Source organism: Rhinopithecus roxellana, chromosome 20, assembly GCF_007565055.1.
Source record: "Rhinopithecus roxellana isolate Shanxi Qingling chromosome 20, ASM756505v1, whole genome shotgun sequence".
NCBI classification, from domain to species: domain Eukaryota; kingdom Metazoa; phylum Chordata; class Mammalia; order Primates; family Cercopithecidae; genus Rhinopithecus; species Rhinopithecus roxellana.
In genome coordinates this window covers 64,796,428-64,813,072 of record NC_044568.1, presented here as the reverse complement: position 1 = coordinate 64,813,072, position 16,645 = coordinate 64,796,428, and the positions used below count along the sequence as shown (strand labels likewise).

The window sequence follows — 16,645 nt, the reverse complement described above, 5'->3', positions numbered from 1 at the left end:
GCATATTATGGTTAAATGGCTGAAATTTAAAGCAAAGAGAACATTATAAAAGTACCCAGAGAAAAAAGACACATTACCTTAACAGGAACACTGAGAATACTGATGGCAGAATTTTCTGCTGAAATTATGGAAGCTGGAAGACAGTCAGATGGCATTGTTGAAGTGCTGAACGAAAACAATGCTAATTTATGCCACTGAAAGTATCCTTAAAAAGTGAAGACAAAAGAAAGATACTTACAGACAAAAAAAAAAAAAAAGCTGGAAAATTTGTGTAGAACTCTTGAATGGCATTGTTTTCACTTTTGTATCATTCCATTATTTTTTGGTTTCCATTGTTTCAGTTCAAAAGTTAGGTGTAATTCCAAGTGTGGATCCTTTAATAATAATGTTTTTTTTTTCCGTCTGGCTGCTTTCAGGATTTTTTCTTTGTCTTTGGTTTTCTTCAGTTTCAGTGCAATATATTTAGGTCTGATTTTTTAAAAAATTATCCCATTTGACTTTCACTGGCCTTTTGAACTGTGAACTGATGTCTTTAATTCCAAACAAAATTCTTAGCCATCATCTTTTGAAATACGGTCTTTGCTTCATTATCTCTTTCCTCTCCTTCTGAGTGTTTCCAATTCAATACTTTTAGACCTTCTCACTTTATCTTCCTTGTATCTTATCCACTGTATTTTTTCTTTTTTTATTTCTTTATATTGTCTTTTGTATTTTCTGAACTACCTCCCATTTCACTAATTTGTCATATAGATAATAAAATTATTTTATTAAATATATATTTTGAGTTTTTTATAGTTTAGGCTATTTTATTTCTATAAGTCCTCTAGAGTGTGACTTTTTTCAAATTTTTAAAAGATCTTATTGATTTTCTGTTTTCTACATATGGCTTCAAACTAATCCATTTGTTTCTTTAAACATACTATGTATAGGTTCATAGTTTCTACCTGATGATTCCTACTATCTGATATTTTGGGGGGCCTATTTCCATTTTTCTTTTATCTGCTGGTTCCAACACATGGAGTTTTATTTCCTTGCATTGCATCATTATGTTTTGGTTATGTGCTTTTTAAACAATGTTGAAAATTTTGAAACTTTGGATGCAAGTACCTTTCCCCACCCCAAAAAATGAGTTTCTTTCACCAAGTGTCTCAGGGCATAACCAGTCAATAATTGTCAAATTCAAGGTTTGAAGTTATTTGCAAGACATAGGCAATTCCAGCATGATATTCAACTCTGAACTAAGGCTAATCTACTTCCAGTTCATCCTCATCTTGAAGGCACAGTTCCTTTTTTTTTTCTTTTTTTTTGAGACAGAGTTTTGCTCTTGTTGCCCAGGCTGGAGCGCAATGGCACGATCTTGGCTCACCACAACCTCTGCCTCCCGGGTTCAAGTGATTCTCCTGCCTCAGCCTCCTGAGTAGCTGGGACTACAGGCATGCACCACCACGCCAAGCTAATTTTGTATTTTTTAGTAGAGATAGGGTTTCTCCATGTGGATCAGTCTGGTCTTGAACTCCTGACCTCAGGTGATCTGCCTGCCTCGGCCTCCCAAAGTGCTGGGATTACATGCATGAGCCACCACAGCCAGCAGAAGGCATAGTTCTTTGAGTATTAGCTTATTTGGAGGAGGGGTTTTCCCTTTGATTTAAGCCAATTAATTTATGAAAGGGTGTTCACCACCATCCATAATTAAGAATATTCCAATTAAAGTAACAATGAGTTTTCACTTGTCAGATTGTTACATTTCACTCAAAGAAAGTTTAAAAGTTGACAAGAGTGCATACCTTTTTTTGGAAAGGATGTACACAAAAATATTGACAGTTCTTACCTCTAAAAATCAGACCTGGAGTTAGGTGAAGGCGAGAAATATATTTTTTAGTTTTGTTGTATTTGCTTTTATAGTACTTGAAATTTCAACTCTCTATATGTTTTTTAAATAAAAATTTTAAAGTCAAATGCCTAGATGCTTACTTTTTCTTTCTTTGGGGAAAGTTTTTTCTGCATCCAAATTTATTGAGCCTAAAGAACATTTAAAATGTATCAAGGGTTGTTGATTTCCTGAATGACTGGTTCATACAATAGTGAATGCAGCAGAAATGTTTGCTAAAAAATAAGATGCAAGTAATGATGCTTTAAAACTTTAGCAACATAAGTCAACAAAACATTTATGGTATTACAATATTTATTTTTTCTATATGATGTCAGAGTAATGTACCTACTGTGACATTGCAGAGATCAAATCAAATATAGTTTATAGGTTTGTGTCTTCTTGAAAGCTCACTTATGTACTTAGAATCAAGGTAATTGGTGCATCCTGAATAAAGTCAGGGGCTTACATTGCTATACTGAATAAAGATATTCCTAATATTTAAAAATATTTAATTTTAAATACAATTTTTGTCTATTTTTGTTTTCTTTTTATGTAGTCACTATCCAGACATGTCGGGGTGTGTGTGTGTGTGTGTGTCTTTTGTTTTGTTTTGTTTTAATTGCTGTTTAGGGATGTGGTTTCTTTTAAATAGTCAGTTTTCTATTTTTGAAGTTACTGTATTTTCCCTTCTGATCGGTGTTCTCAAATGGACTTAAATTCTCTCATGTTGAGCAGCTCTTAAGTATACTTGGTACAAGCATTTTAAGAATGACAAATCAAGCTCATGCATGAGCTAAAGATGAGGCATAGAGTAAAATTCTATAACTCGATTGCCCTCCTGGTCAGGCTGTAGGATTGAAAGCTATTTACAAAGAAGAAAAAGTTTTGGAGTGCCCACAACAACAATGCATATTTTATATATTTATTGCAATGACCAGGCAAGATAGCTTGATTTTTCTCTAACTGCACCAAGCATAGTATTGTTTTCTGATCGTATCTCATCTCTGGACTGATGGGGGTACAGTGGAAAGAATGAAATCCTGATGCTTATACTATTTTGCCTAACTTCATCTTGAAAAAAAGATAGCCTAGGCCTGTCATTTTAGAATAAATCTTGAAGTGTGTTTGTACTTTGTTAATTCCTAGGTGAAAAAGTGTTTGTGTCTCTCTATGGAGCTGCCATAGACATGAATATAAGGCTGGATAAGAATTCCTTGACCATCGAGAAAACCTACATATCTCTGGCCAATAAGCGAACTGTAACCATTCACAACCGCAGTAATATCATTGCCCATTTCCTGTGGAAGGTATTTGCTACCCAGCAAGAAGAGGACAGAGAAAAGTATAGGTCTGTAACAAAAATCACCTATATGCAGTAATTTGAAGCGGGGGGGGGGGGGGGGGGGGGCGGGAATATAAAACTATTATGTAAAATCAGTGAATTTTGTGTTAATTTTTAGCCAGCTCAACCAATGTCACATTTTTCTAACTTGGTTCTGGTGTAAGATCCTCTTTTGAAGCTGCTCATCTGAACAATCTAAGCTGAGCTATGTGGAACAGAATGTCCATCCTGAGTTAATGTAACCTGGTTATAGTTTAGAAGTAATGGAATGCCTAGATTTTGAAGACCAAACCTATCATTCTTAACTATTCTTTCAAAACAAGTCTCCCTGTCTCTATTACTTTTCATAACCCTAACCAGGTTGATCAGCTTTTTCTTTTTCTTTTTTTTTGAGACGGAGTCTCGCACTGTCACCCAGGCTGGTGTGCAGTGGTGTGATCTCAGCTCACTACAACCTCCACCTCCTAGGTTTAAGCAATTCTCCTGCCTTAGCCTCCTGAGTAGCTAGGATTACAGGCTCCCACCACCACGTCCGGCTAATTTTTTGTATTTTTAGTAGGGACACAGGGTTTCAATGTGTTGGCCAGGCTGATCTCAAGGTCCTTGACCTCATGATCGCCTGCCTTGGCCTCCCAAAGTGTTGGGATTACAAGCGTGAGCCACCACGCCTGGCCACGTTGATCAGCTTTCATAAAGAGTTCATAAAAATACTCTATTTTGGATTGGCATCAATGCGGAATTTTTTTCAGTGAAAAGATACTTCTAGAAAATATGAAGATTGAGGAAAAAGAAGGGCTTAGATATAATGGCTTTTATATTCTTGGTTTTAGTAGCATTGCTCAGTCCCTGCAAACTATATAATTTAATAATGATTTCTTATTGGTATCTTTAATATTATTATGCTTTTTAAAATGGCACGTCAGGCATTGGAGAAAATTAATAAAATGTAAAACCAAGCTGTTGTAGCTAATCTCATCACTGTTAAATTTTGAAGATTTCTTTTTACTGAATCCATGCTTGCCTCTTTTAAGCTCCATTTTCATTTTTATCTCCTTCCAGCCTCCCTGAATTAACACTTCTGCTGCTTTCATTGGAATTTATTTCAGCCTTTTTTATTTGCCTTTCCATTTTCATTAAAGATTAGCCCTGGGAAGCTTCAAAGCTTTGTTTAAAACCAAGTTCATATGTGATAAAAATAAGTCTTAGGTCCGTGGAAACCAGGAAGAAGCCCCCCCAGTGTGCAGTGCCTAATTGAATCAGAAGCCGCGACAATGACAGGACACAGTGGACCAGAAGCTTTGTCATTCAGACAATGAGCTTTAATCACTGAATCACCACTGTGCCATTTTTTAAAAAATGAGGAAAGAAAAACAACTTATGCCTAAAATCTTCCTCTGGCCTTATGGCATAGAAATATCTGTGGTTTTAAAAGGCACAAGGAAAAGGATCTGCTACTGCTTCCTTTGCCCTGCCTGGTTCCCTGGCTCACATATGCTCACCAGCGATCAAAATGGCCCAACATGCTTGAAGGGAAAGTGGGAAAGGAGATCCAAGTAAAGAAAGTCAAACAGCAAAGTAGTGTTTCAGTATCATTCTTGTCCTATGGACATAAACCTTTGTGGAGAGTGAGTACACATTGTAAGAAGGAAAGCCAGCTTTAATTTCAGCCATGTCTGTGTGTTTGGCTATATGAATAGTATGTGATTGATGCCATGCCAATACTAAAAAGTATGTAAGGAGGTTAATTTCAGCCCTTAAACTCTAGAAAAATTAAAACCAATGGTTATCAGAGATGCTTAACTATAGGGAATATAATTCAGTCCCAGTGGATGGACATTGATTTTCGTTTTTTTCCCACTTCACCTGACACATCCCTCTCTCTTTAATATTGTCTTTTATTCTTCCCTTTCTCTTGCATCATTTTCTTTTACTGTCTCCCTTGCTCTTTCTATTATTTCTCCTGGCAACTTCTTTGTAACAGGGGGAAAAATATAGGATAGCATTTCTATAACCATGATTGGAAGCCTTTATCATCTAGAATCATGACCCTCTTTTAACCAATAGACTTGAAAAGCAGCTTCACATAAATAAGAATATTACCACTTTCACTCTGGGTGACGTACAGGCCCAGAACACCTGTTTCTCCAAACTGTATTGCTTTCTCTCTGTAAAGAGTCTACGATGTGCTGTCCCTTCGCTTCCTCCCACCTCTCTCCTGAGTTCCAGGAGCTCGGCCAAGAGGGAAAAAGGATACCAGTCATGCTGATCTCTTGTCACACCAGGGTGGCACTTCTTGCTCTTCTCTCCATTGTTCCTCGATACGGCCCCAAGCATAATAATAAGAAAGCAAACAACTTTCCTATTATAAGCCATGAATTCTTGTCCTTGAAGTAACTGTCATAAAATGCCCAACGTCTTGGAAAGGAAGGCAATACAGACAAGTTTGCCCTTTACTAAACATTTAACTCCTGCCTTCTGGACAGGGCAGTGGTGCTCTTGCTGTGAGTGTAGACCCCTCCTCCTCCATGTCACAAATTCTCAGATTGTGTCCCAGGCCACACATCAGGGGTCAATAAAGCAGAATGTTTTTTGGTAACTTGCTTATGGGCAGAGGTCCGCCCATCCCTGAAAAGCAGCAGCGAGATCTTTAGCGAATGGGGTGAATCCTCTCTTGAGCACCCCAGCAAGGCCTACAGAGCTGAATCAGACGTTATCCTCTTGATGTCTGACTCTCTTGCTCATGAAGGGGTGCACCTTCTTCCTTTGTTCCCCCTCCTTCAGCAACCTCTATGGTTAAAAGGTTTAACTTCTGTGTAAACTTTCAGGTCAGATTCAAGAGGCTGCCCACTGTTTTCCTGGCATTTTAACATGGCTTAAAGCGTGTCCTGTGGCATTCATCTCCAGGGGCTGAACGTTGCTCAAAGGTGGCTTCAACAATGCTGATAGCTCTAACAGATACACTCAAGTCCCATTCTAGCCATCAAGGTTTCTTGTCCTCTTGTGGCAAAGACTTGGATATCTCTTCTTCCAGTGGAGGAATTTCAGCCCCAGGAATCCCTATTTGTTTCCGGCAGTTTACTGTTTGGCCTTCCTCCACACCTACCTCAAAGTATCGCTAAAAACTTTGGGACACGTGTCCAGGTTTGGGGGTAGAAGGTTGTTTCCATGCTACACTCTTGGTCAATGATGTTCCTCCCCCTAGGAAGAAGTTCTGTGCTTTAAAAATGTTTTCTTTTTTTCTTTTTTTTTTTTTTAACTTGAGAATGAGATGTATAGGGACCTCTAAAAGATCACCTTTTAGTTCTTCCTCTTGATGTTTTCCTGGGACTTGCAGAAAAATGAATCTCTTCAGAAATGGAGGCTGCATTCATCCCTCCTTGCTTCCTCAACCTTGTCCTGAGGGATTTTAAAACATTCTGCAAGATTCTTTCATACTCATTCTTATCACGTTCGCTGTATTCGGCGACCTGGCATGGGCTTTAAGGATTTTTGCTCCCCGTTTCCCCAGCAAGGTCACAGCCATTTTTTCAATAGCAGCTGGCTCTAATTCTAGATTTGCTCTGTATAAGAGCTCCTACAATTCTGAATGCAGCCCCCCAGGGTGGTCAGCATGGGTTTGTTCTATAATATGCAGATGTAGGAAATGACATGTTTCCTTAGATAAATCAGTTTTAATTGGGCTTTGAGCCTACCACCTGAATCATAATAAACTGAATCTCAGTTATGGTTAGAGGCCCCTTTCCTTCCCTATGGTTTATACAAAAATCTGAAGATTTACATGGTACTGCCAAACAGGGAGAGGATCTCTAGTTCTTCATTTGTAACATCCATCACAGAATTGCTAACTGTTCAGAGTCACATGGTTCGTTTTCCGTTTGAAGGTGGATGGCTCCATTTGTTCCAGGTCAAGTGTGGACATGGGAGTATTTCTTCCAGCTCTCAAGACCATGGCTCTTGGTTTTTAATCCCCTCAGCCTTCAGTTGGCATCTCTTGTGGGTGGTGAAGGGAGCAGGTTACAGGCCTTGAGTACCTGAAGATGAGGGACTATTACTCGTTCAACCCTGCTTCACCGGAGACACACGTCTTCCCCATTGACTATTAAAGGTGCTGGTAGCTACTAGACCATTTGTAAAATGGGTTAAGTCCATGGTTTTACTGAAGAGAGGGGCTGGCCTGCTGTTATGCTGTCTGATGAAAGGTCTCCTCATCTATAAAAGAACAAGCTCTGAGTGCAAGAAACCATGACGATCAGCAGGACAAAATGGCAGAACACTAGGACTGAGATCTATGGAAGCCCTTGTTGGAGCCAGGCTACCTGAAGGTGTGGCTATACACCTCCTCCTCGACTCTCAGTCCTGGCTCCAATTCTCCATCAGAGGGCAAAGAGGAAGAACCCAGTACCCGCTTTCCTCCCTTTGCCTTCTACTGGCTCTTACCAATTTGGAGTTTCAACAGCATGGGAGAAGAGCAGCATTTTGGAATTTGTTTTGTTCTCTTTGCCTTCTGGTGCAGGGATTGCATTTCTCATACTCCTCAGTTCATGGAGCATTATCATCCTCATCTTTGGTCCACACAAAGAATTTTATTTATTCTCTTACATCCCCACACCCCACTCCTATTAATTCCCCCAAAGATACCATTCTAATTTGTTAATGTATCTATCTTTTTGTGTGAATCTGTTCTTTCAAAATGTATATTGTCTTGGGGGAGAGACAGAGAGAAGTCATATTTTGTATTCCGTTTTCTCCTTTTTCTCACAAGGCTGTGTGCTTAAGATCCATTCATGTTCCTATGTGTACATCTAATCCATTGCCTCCACCTTCTGCAGACCAGACCACATTGTGCCACCCTCACATTTCACCTGTGCATTCTTCCAGAGGTGGCATCCACAGGCTCATGCCAATGCAGGCATATTAGGCAAACAGGTCAAAATCTTAGTGCCTCAGCCTGAGAATTAATTAACATTTAATTTCTTAAATGACTTGTTTTCTGGTTTAAAAAGAAATACATTGTGCACTAATACAATTTAGAAAATATTAAGACAAGCACAAAGATGAGGGCAAAAGTCCATTCTAATCCTTCCAACTAGGGAAACCACAGTCAATATTTTGGTATGTCTAAATCTGTTTTTTTCCCCTAATAAGTATGTATTTTTCTTTTGCTTTTTTATTACAAAAGTGGGATTATTGTATATGTTACATTTTGCCACTTTGTTTTTCACCTTAAAATATTTCAGACATTTGAAAATGATGTTAAATATTCTATTTAATACCACTTTACTAGCTGCTTATTATTGCCTAATATTCTCTGGATTCCTGGGAGGCAGTGTTCATATTGGTTAGCACCAGGGGATTCAAGCCTCCAAAGACCCTGAAGTTCAGGCTATCTTTCAGCTACATGATCCGGGACGAGTTACGTAACCTTTCTAAGCCTCAGTTTCATCATCTATATAGTGGGAATGATGATCATAATGCTAATGGCCCTTCTGGTAGTTATGAGTATTAAATCATATGATGCATGTGAAAAGTTTGACAAGTGCCCAATAAATGTAATGTTTATGATTCCCATTTTTGTTCAACCAGTGCTTCATTGTCTTACATCAAATTTACCCACTTGATCTGGTAGCATTCCAGCACTTTAATGGACATCTTTGTAGATGTGTCTTTGTTTATATCCATGATTATTTTTAAGGATCTGTTCCTGCAAGTGGAATTTTTTGGTTTCTAATATAATCTGTAAGTTTTCCAGATCAGTATCAGATAACAAAATATCAAACAAAAAAGAAATGGACTCCTTTCTTTCTGCAAACTGAACTGTCTTTAATTTGCACTGCTGTGCCCAGCAGGGTGGAGGGAATACTGCCAGTCACCTTGGATACTGCCTCCTACCTGGCAATAAAAAATCAAGCACAAGATGCTTTCTTCCTCGGAACCAGAGCACACTGAGCCCATTTCTTTGACTTCTTTTTGCAGTGTGACCAAAGCACCCTGAACACATATGTTATTTAAAAAGAGTTATTTGTCAATACTGACAAGAGTTGGAACTGGGACAGGAATTCAGTGATCCTGGACTCCCACTCAGCACTTACGTTGCTAAATAATTTGTCTCTCACCCCTGGTAATACCAGTACATTGATGAGAATGTGGTTGTATGTCCTGGGAGGAGATAAAATTCAGCTGCAAAGTTCAGGAGAAATGTGAACACAGCTCTGGTGGGGGCAATGAGTGGAGGATTGGGGAAAGCTGCTGTTCTCACTTATCATGACGGATATTAAGAGCAGGAAAGAGAGAGAAAAGGAGGTGCCTTAAGGCATAGCTTGAGCATTTTGTAAGCTTGACAGCTTGGTGATTGCCTATGGTTGACAGAGGGAGAAAACCGGTATGTATGGAGTTGCCAGCTTTGTCCCAGGAACTGCACTAGAGCCTTGATTACATTTAACCCTCAACACATCTTTCTGGTGGAGCAGCTTCTATGGTCTCTAGAAGGAGAAGGCACTGAGGCTTGGAGGAATCGGGGAACTCCCAAAATCACAGAGCTAGTAACAGATCATAGAATCGGTATGCAAACCTAGTCCCTGCTGGCTCCAGGTTCTATTCTCCAGGTAACTAACAGCTAAGAAAGAATTAAAGCTAAGCAAATTTAAAAGGAACAAAATTGTCCTTGCCATGTGAGGGGCAGAATAGATGTTAAATATTTAAAAAGCAGCCTGGAAAACACAATTACCTGAAAGAAAATATTTGTCCAGATACACATAGGGGCTCAGGAGTAAAGCAATGAGTATTGAATAGGAGAGGAATCCAGGGAGGATCTCTTAAAGAAGGTGGCTGAAGATGAGCAAACGGAGGCTCTGAGAGGTCTGAGGACCGAGTGCAAGGGCAGCAGGTTACAGACTCAGGGCAAGGAGGGACCACCCCAGGGTGAGGGGTGAGGACAGTTCCAGGAGGAAGGACTGGAGGGAAGCCAGAGTTCTTCATGGGAGTACCCACATGAATCTCACATTGCCTGTTTTCTTTAGGGCCTGTGATGACCTGATCAAAGAGGAGAAGGATGAGACTGATGAGTTTTTTGAAGAGTGCGTTACTGATCCTTTACTCCGAGAACGTCTTTCTGTTCTTTCCCAAACCTTTATGAATCAGAGGAGGCTGGTGCAGAGAGACAGCGTGCTCTTCTTCAATAACATTTTCACTGTGGAGCCCCTGGTGAGCATATAAATAAAAGCTGACCATACAGGAAACATAAGTGGGAGCACAGGGCTTGCTTTGAAAAGAGCGCTCACTTGGGGATTGAGACAGTGAGTTGCAAGAGAGTGAAGAGTCCACCTGAAGAACTTCACCATCACTGTGAGACGTTATATAGACGGTACTGGTAAGAATGTCATGGGACACGTATATAGGTCACGATTTCCACACACCAGTGGCTGTGTTAACCACTTCCTAGGGATTATGCAGTTCATCTCATTTGAATATGTATTAGCTTACAAGTGTATGATACAAGATCCCATTAGAATCCCATTCAACAGATGAGGAAATTAAGACAGAAATGTTGTGACTTGTTCAAGGCCTAACAGCTGGGGTCAGTGGTTAGAAATTCATCCCTGATTGGCCTGACTGTACAGCAGGACTTCTCAACCCTGGCACTGTTGACATTTGGGGCTGGATCATTCTTTGTCCTACACATTGTAGGATGTTTCATGTAAAGCGTCCTTACTTTTACCCACTAGATGCTAGTGTGACAGCCAAAACCGTTTCTGTACACTGCCAAATACGCTTTGTTGGGCAAAATCACCTGGGTTGAGACCTGCTTTGTCCTTCATTCATTCATTGAATACTCATTGACTGCATGGTCCATATCAGGCACTGTTGTGTATACCAGACATTGATGGATAAAACAGACATGATCCTTGACCTCATAGTCTATCTAGTGAGAGCTGTGCCAGAATTAAAATGGGATCTGTCTGATTCCACAGACTAAACTCTTAAGCACTCTTTCTCCCTACTGCCCCCAAATCAAAGAAGCTAGCAGTTTTGCTATTTACTGTATGCTGGTGCTGTGCTACAGGCTTCCTGTGCATTAGCCCACTCCCGCCAGGCAGAGAGTGATGTGAGGATCAAAACAGTGATAGGAGGTGAGGAAGCCCGCAGCTGGTTAGAGCTGCCGAGTTGTTGCCATTTAAATCAGATGGAGAAGAGACATGGACATGAGAACACTTTAGAATACAAGTACACTTGTGAGAAATGCTACTGACTTATGCAGGCTCATTTTCCTTCTGTCTGTACTTCCAAATTGTTTTTAAAGCATATAACATGGAAAAGGAGTTCCATGGCTAAGTAAGTTTGAGAAATACAAGGCTCAATATTGTTTGAAAGGTTTCTTGGTTATAAAACTTTGGAAAGCCTTTAGTATGCTAATGTGTGTTGTTAATCTCCAAGAGGGAGCTTTTCCCTTGGAGATACCCTCTGGGACACTGTTTTTTGGGGCCAGCTATGTGAGTCACTGGAGAAGACAGTAAGGTATTCTAGTTCAGAGGCTGAGGTGATTTTCATAGGCAAAGAAGTTGGAGAATGCTTCTTGAGAGAAGAACCTGGGCCTGAGTCTCCCAGGACAGGCCTTTTGGAGAATGAAATTGTGAACCATGGCATGGTTCACCCAAGGCTCCACGAGTAGACTAGTTTCTTGAAGTCAAGGGTTCACATAGGGAAAGAAGGTTGGAGATGTGTGTCAAGGCTGAGACTTCTGTCATGTCAGAGGACTACCCAGGGCTCAGGTGAGCAAAGGGATCTCCAAATATAATGGGTTAGATCAAGATGAGGACCAAAAGTGAAAATAGGTCAAGCCCTGAGATATGGAAAAGGTCAAGAAGGAATTATTGATGGGTGCATGCAAGCAGGTGGCTGAGCTGGGCTGAGGCAGGGAAGAGCCATCAGTTGTGGTAATCTTAAACATACTGGTAAGGTCCATGTTGTCCAAGACTGTTCCCAGCTGCACTGGACATCCAGGCTGATGACTGCTTCTCCTGGGCAGCCCTGGGACCACAACATGGTGGTCAGGAGGAGGCCAGGGATAAGCCATAGGTAAGTCCTGCCCATTTCTATTTCAGAAGTAGGAACACTGGAATTACCTCCGATGAGCTTCTCCTCATGCTTCCTTCCATAACCCATGGTTCAATGAAGGAGATGTATGTGTGTGAAAATATGGCATCTAATATGATAGTTTTTGAATTCCAAGTGGGAACTGAATTGAGCATTCTTATCGTGAGGCATCTTTTCATCCTTAGGAAGAAAACGTTGTAGTAATACACAGAAATGGTACCAAAATAATGAGACTAATTTTACTTGTATTGTGGGGGATACCAGAAATAAGCAAAAATATTCGCTTCCAATATAAATGGTCTTTATGGAATATATCATGATTTTGTTTTCTTCCTGTACTATTTAGTCTTTCTTCTCATAATAATATTCATTAGCTGGTTGACAATTTTTGCAAAGTGAAAATGAAGACATGAAACTTTCCTAGTTTTTCCAAAGTTATTCTGGTCAAAACAGCAGAACTCAGTATCAGTTATAATGAATTCTTTATTGATGTTAAATCTCCTTACTTAAAAACTATAGTTCCTGAAAGTTTTATGTAAATACATTTCTTGTTTGTGAATGTACTATAATCTTACCTTGTACATTACTTCTAAAGGTATTTAATGGGAAAATTCTACCGTTTCACAGACTTCTTGGCACAAATGTGAGCCAAGAGAGCTTTTTACTGTTGAAATTTTGGTTTTCTGATTCAGGTAAATAAATGCTACAGTAGTCTCAGATGAGGGAGTTGGGAAAGGATTTTTAGGAGAGATGAGATCTGAACTGAATATTGGAGGAAGGGTAAGATTTAATTAAGTGGAAAAGGAGACAGAGAACATTTCCAATTGGGAAAATTACAAAAACAAAGAAACGTATCTGAGGTAATTCTATTCTTCCTGCTTCTGAAATAGAAATGGGCAGGACCCACCGGTGGCCTACCCCCAGCCTCCTCCTGACTGCCATGTTGTGGTCCCAGGGCAGCCCATCCTCAGGAGGAGCAGTCATCAGCCTGGATCCCCAGTGCAGCTAGAAGAGTCTCGGCCCAGTACGTCTAAGATTACCACGACTGACTCCTCTTCCCTGCCTCAGCCCAGCTCAGCCACCTGGCGGCATGCACCAGTGATTCCTTCCTGACCTTTCCATGTCTCTGGGCTTGACCTTTACATTTTTGGTCCTCATTTTCATCTAACCCATTGTATGTGGAGATCCCTTTGCTCACTTGAGCCCTGGATAGCCCTCTGACATGATGGAAGTTTCAGCCTCGACACACATCTCCAGCCTTCTTTCCCTGCATGAACCCTTGACTTCAAGCAATGTTGGAGAATGTTTCCAATTGGGAAAATTACCAAAACAAACCATTAGGGAAGGAGCTACCTGACCAACCCACTGTGCTTTAGACTGCAGGCTGCCATCTCCCACCATGCTCTAGGGGGTGGTCATGTGCGTTCCTTGCAAAGAGGGAGTTCTGTGGTCAAATAAGCTTAAAGAAATACTTGTTCAAGTGACTCTCCAAGCAATGGATTGCAAGCAGCATTTCCCTATGACCACAGACCCCCCTCCACAGGCATCCACTGGGGTCCATGTTCTGTGGAACATGGACACGACAGAGGGTGAGATGGGTGGTGCAGGTCAGATAGTGGAAATGTCCAGTGCAGGAAGGGTCAGGGAGACTGACCATCTCTGCAGGCAAAGTCGGGTGATGCATGAGGATGCTGCTGACCTGGAAAAGCCCAGGGGTGGTCAGAAAGGAAGGAAATGGCAGAAATCCGAGATGTTCAAAAGAAAGACACAGAAGTGGTTTTTGATCAAATGGCTGTTGATGGTGAGGTGAGACATTGTGAGGAATTTCATTTGTGTTTCTCCAAAGCTGTACTGAAGATATTGGGAGAATTATGATGTCTGATAGAAATGAGCAAGTCAGGAGTCCTGAGTTTACCTGCTAGCTTTGCCAATAGCAATATAAGCTTAACAAGCCATTTGATCTCCCTTGGCTTCAGTTGCCTTGTACACAAACAGGGTATTGCAGTTAAGTCAATTTGATCCTTTTAGATCTACAAGTTCTGACTTTCCAATTTAGAATCAGACTCTGAGCTTCTTGAGATCAGGGAGGTCCTTATCCTCATTTGTGGCCAGTGCTAATAAACGAATGAATGAATGAACAAATGTAAATCAACAAATGATGATGAGTTTGGCTCTGAACATGTTGAATTTGAGATGACTATAGATATCCAAAAAGTTTGGCAAATGCAGGACTAAAATTTGTGGAAGGAGATTCAGGACTGGAAGCAAGATTTGTGAGTGTGCTGTGGAGATCTTCATTGAAGCCATGAAAAGCAGATGAAAACTCTAAGAGCAGAGCAAAAAGGAAATTGCAGAGGGCTGAAGAGGACCTCCAGGCACTCACATTTAGAGTCTCTGCAGAGAGGAGAGGCTGTGACTTCACAGAGAAGGCATCAGTAGGCGCGCTGGCCAGTTGAGAGCCTGTCATGGCTTGTATCTTTGTCTACACCTTCTGTGCATGGTTCAGCACCACTTGCTTCTGAAGGTCTCTTCTGAATCTTGCTCACTATCAGGTCAGTTGTGCCAAGTGACTACTACTTAATTTCTGACAGTGGAGCTATGTGTCAGTGATTGGTTGTTTCTTAGGGTGTGATTTCTTTTAATTAGCTTGTTGGTATTAGTTGAGTTCACAGTAGAAACAGAGGAGATTGGAACCAAGCAGTGTTTCCTGCTAATCTAATAATCAATCTCTAATTGATACTCTGCTCAAAAAATAAAAAGAAAAGAAAAGGGTGATGAAGAGGCTTAGAGACCGCCTTGCTTCCTCATGGACTCTTCAGCTTCTGACCACTGAGGAAAGACATTGTGTTCAAATGAGATAAACTTAAAAAGAAAAACTAAAACTATTACCTCAAGGTCTGGAAAGAAATAAGAAACATAGGCTTACTTTCTCAGACCTATATCTGTCTATCTCACTTCTTCAAATGCATCAGGGAAAACAAAAGATTAGTTTAGTCCTGGTTGTGTTCCCTGCATATCAACTATTTTATGGAAGCATTGTTCCTGTTTCAGAGGCTCTTTCAATTTAAAGCAAGGAGATTCAAGATCAAGAGATTAGACCCTGTTCCTAAATTGCCAAGAGGTGATGATTGAATTTAAATAAAATCTTGTGAATAGTATCATGTGAGAAGCAGTTTGACTCAATGTTAGAAGAATGACAGACTCAAACCTCTGGAGCTACAAGTCCTTCCTCTGTCTTACCACCTGCCAACCATGTGACCACAGGTTGTGTCCCTTCCCTCACCTTCTCATCGTGCTCATCATTTAACAAGGCTGTAGGGTCCATTGCTCAAGCCTTGAGGAGTTAGTCTTGGGCATCCTGGGCACTGATGTCACTGCACAGTACCAGGCCTCCTTGCTTCCCTCTCTTCCTTGTGATCTGAACAGATAGAGGCTGGTAGCTGCTCCAGGGCTCAGAGGTGGGAGTTTGTCTTTTGAGAGACCCCAGAGGTGTTCATTGGTGGAGAAAGGGAGAGTAATGACCCAGAGTATATTAATCTGTTCTCACGCTGGCAATAAAGACACATCTGAGACTGGGTAATTTCTAAAGGAAAGAGGTTTAATGGACTCACAGTTCCACGTGGCTGGGGAGGCCTCATAATCATGGCAGAAGGCGAAAGGCATGTCTTACGTGGTGGCAGACAAGAAAAAATGAGAACCAAGTGAAAGGGGTTTCCTCTTATGAAACCATCAGATCTCATGAGACTTATTCACTACCATGAGAACAGTATGGGGGAAACCGCCCCTATGATTCAATTATCTCCCCCCAGGTCCTCCCACAACATGTGGGAATTATGGGAGCACAATTCAAGTTGAGATTTGGGTGGGGACACAGCCAACCCATATCACAGAGTGACCACAGGCAGAAGAAAGTCCAGTACAGAGCGCTGGGAGGAATTTTTTAAAATCTTTACTTGATAGTTTATTTATATTGTTGAAGCATCCAAAGAATTGTTTTTCTAGTCATTAAAGCATGGGGTGTGTTATCATTGTTTATGTCAAGTTTTTCATTAGCCTGAAGTTTTCCATTTATTCCTTGCCTAGGGAAGGTAATGGGTTCTGTAGAATACTGATCATTCTCAAGCCACCTGCTTCCATATGGGTTTTTTCCCCCTTTGGAAAAGAACTGCAAAGCTGAAGTTCTATTATGCATGTTTTGTGCCTTCCAGAAAATCAAGTGGAATTGGCTACTTTCAGAAATATAATATCCTATTTGTATTGGATGGACTCTGGCTTTACAGAATTTTGACAGTCTCGTTCTGTTATTTTTTCTGCTTGGGTCTCTTGGGTACCCTGAGAGAGAG

The 16,645-nt window shown here is 40.7% G+C and overlaps 1 protein-coding gene across 1 annotated transcript in view; it reads left to right on the top strand.

Moving 5' to 3' along the window:
- Positions 1-16,645, top strand: part of HYDIN (HYDIN axonemal central pair apparatus protein) — a 392,140-nt gene that overhangs the window by 47,162 nt on the left and 328,333 nt on the right. The window contains 2 exon segments of the mRNA XM_030924912.1: positions 3,017-3,218; positions 10,229-10,412. Of these exon segments, the coding sequence (XP_030780772.1) occupies positions 3,017-3,218; positions 10,229-10,412 (386 nt within the window).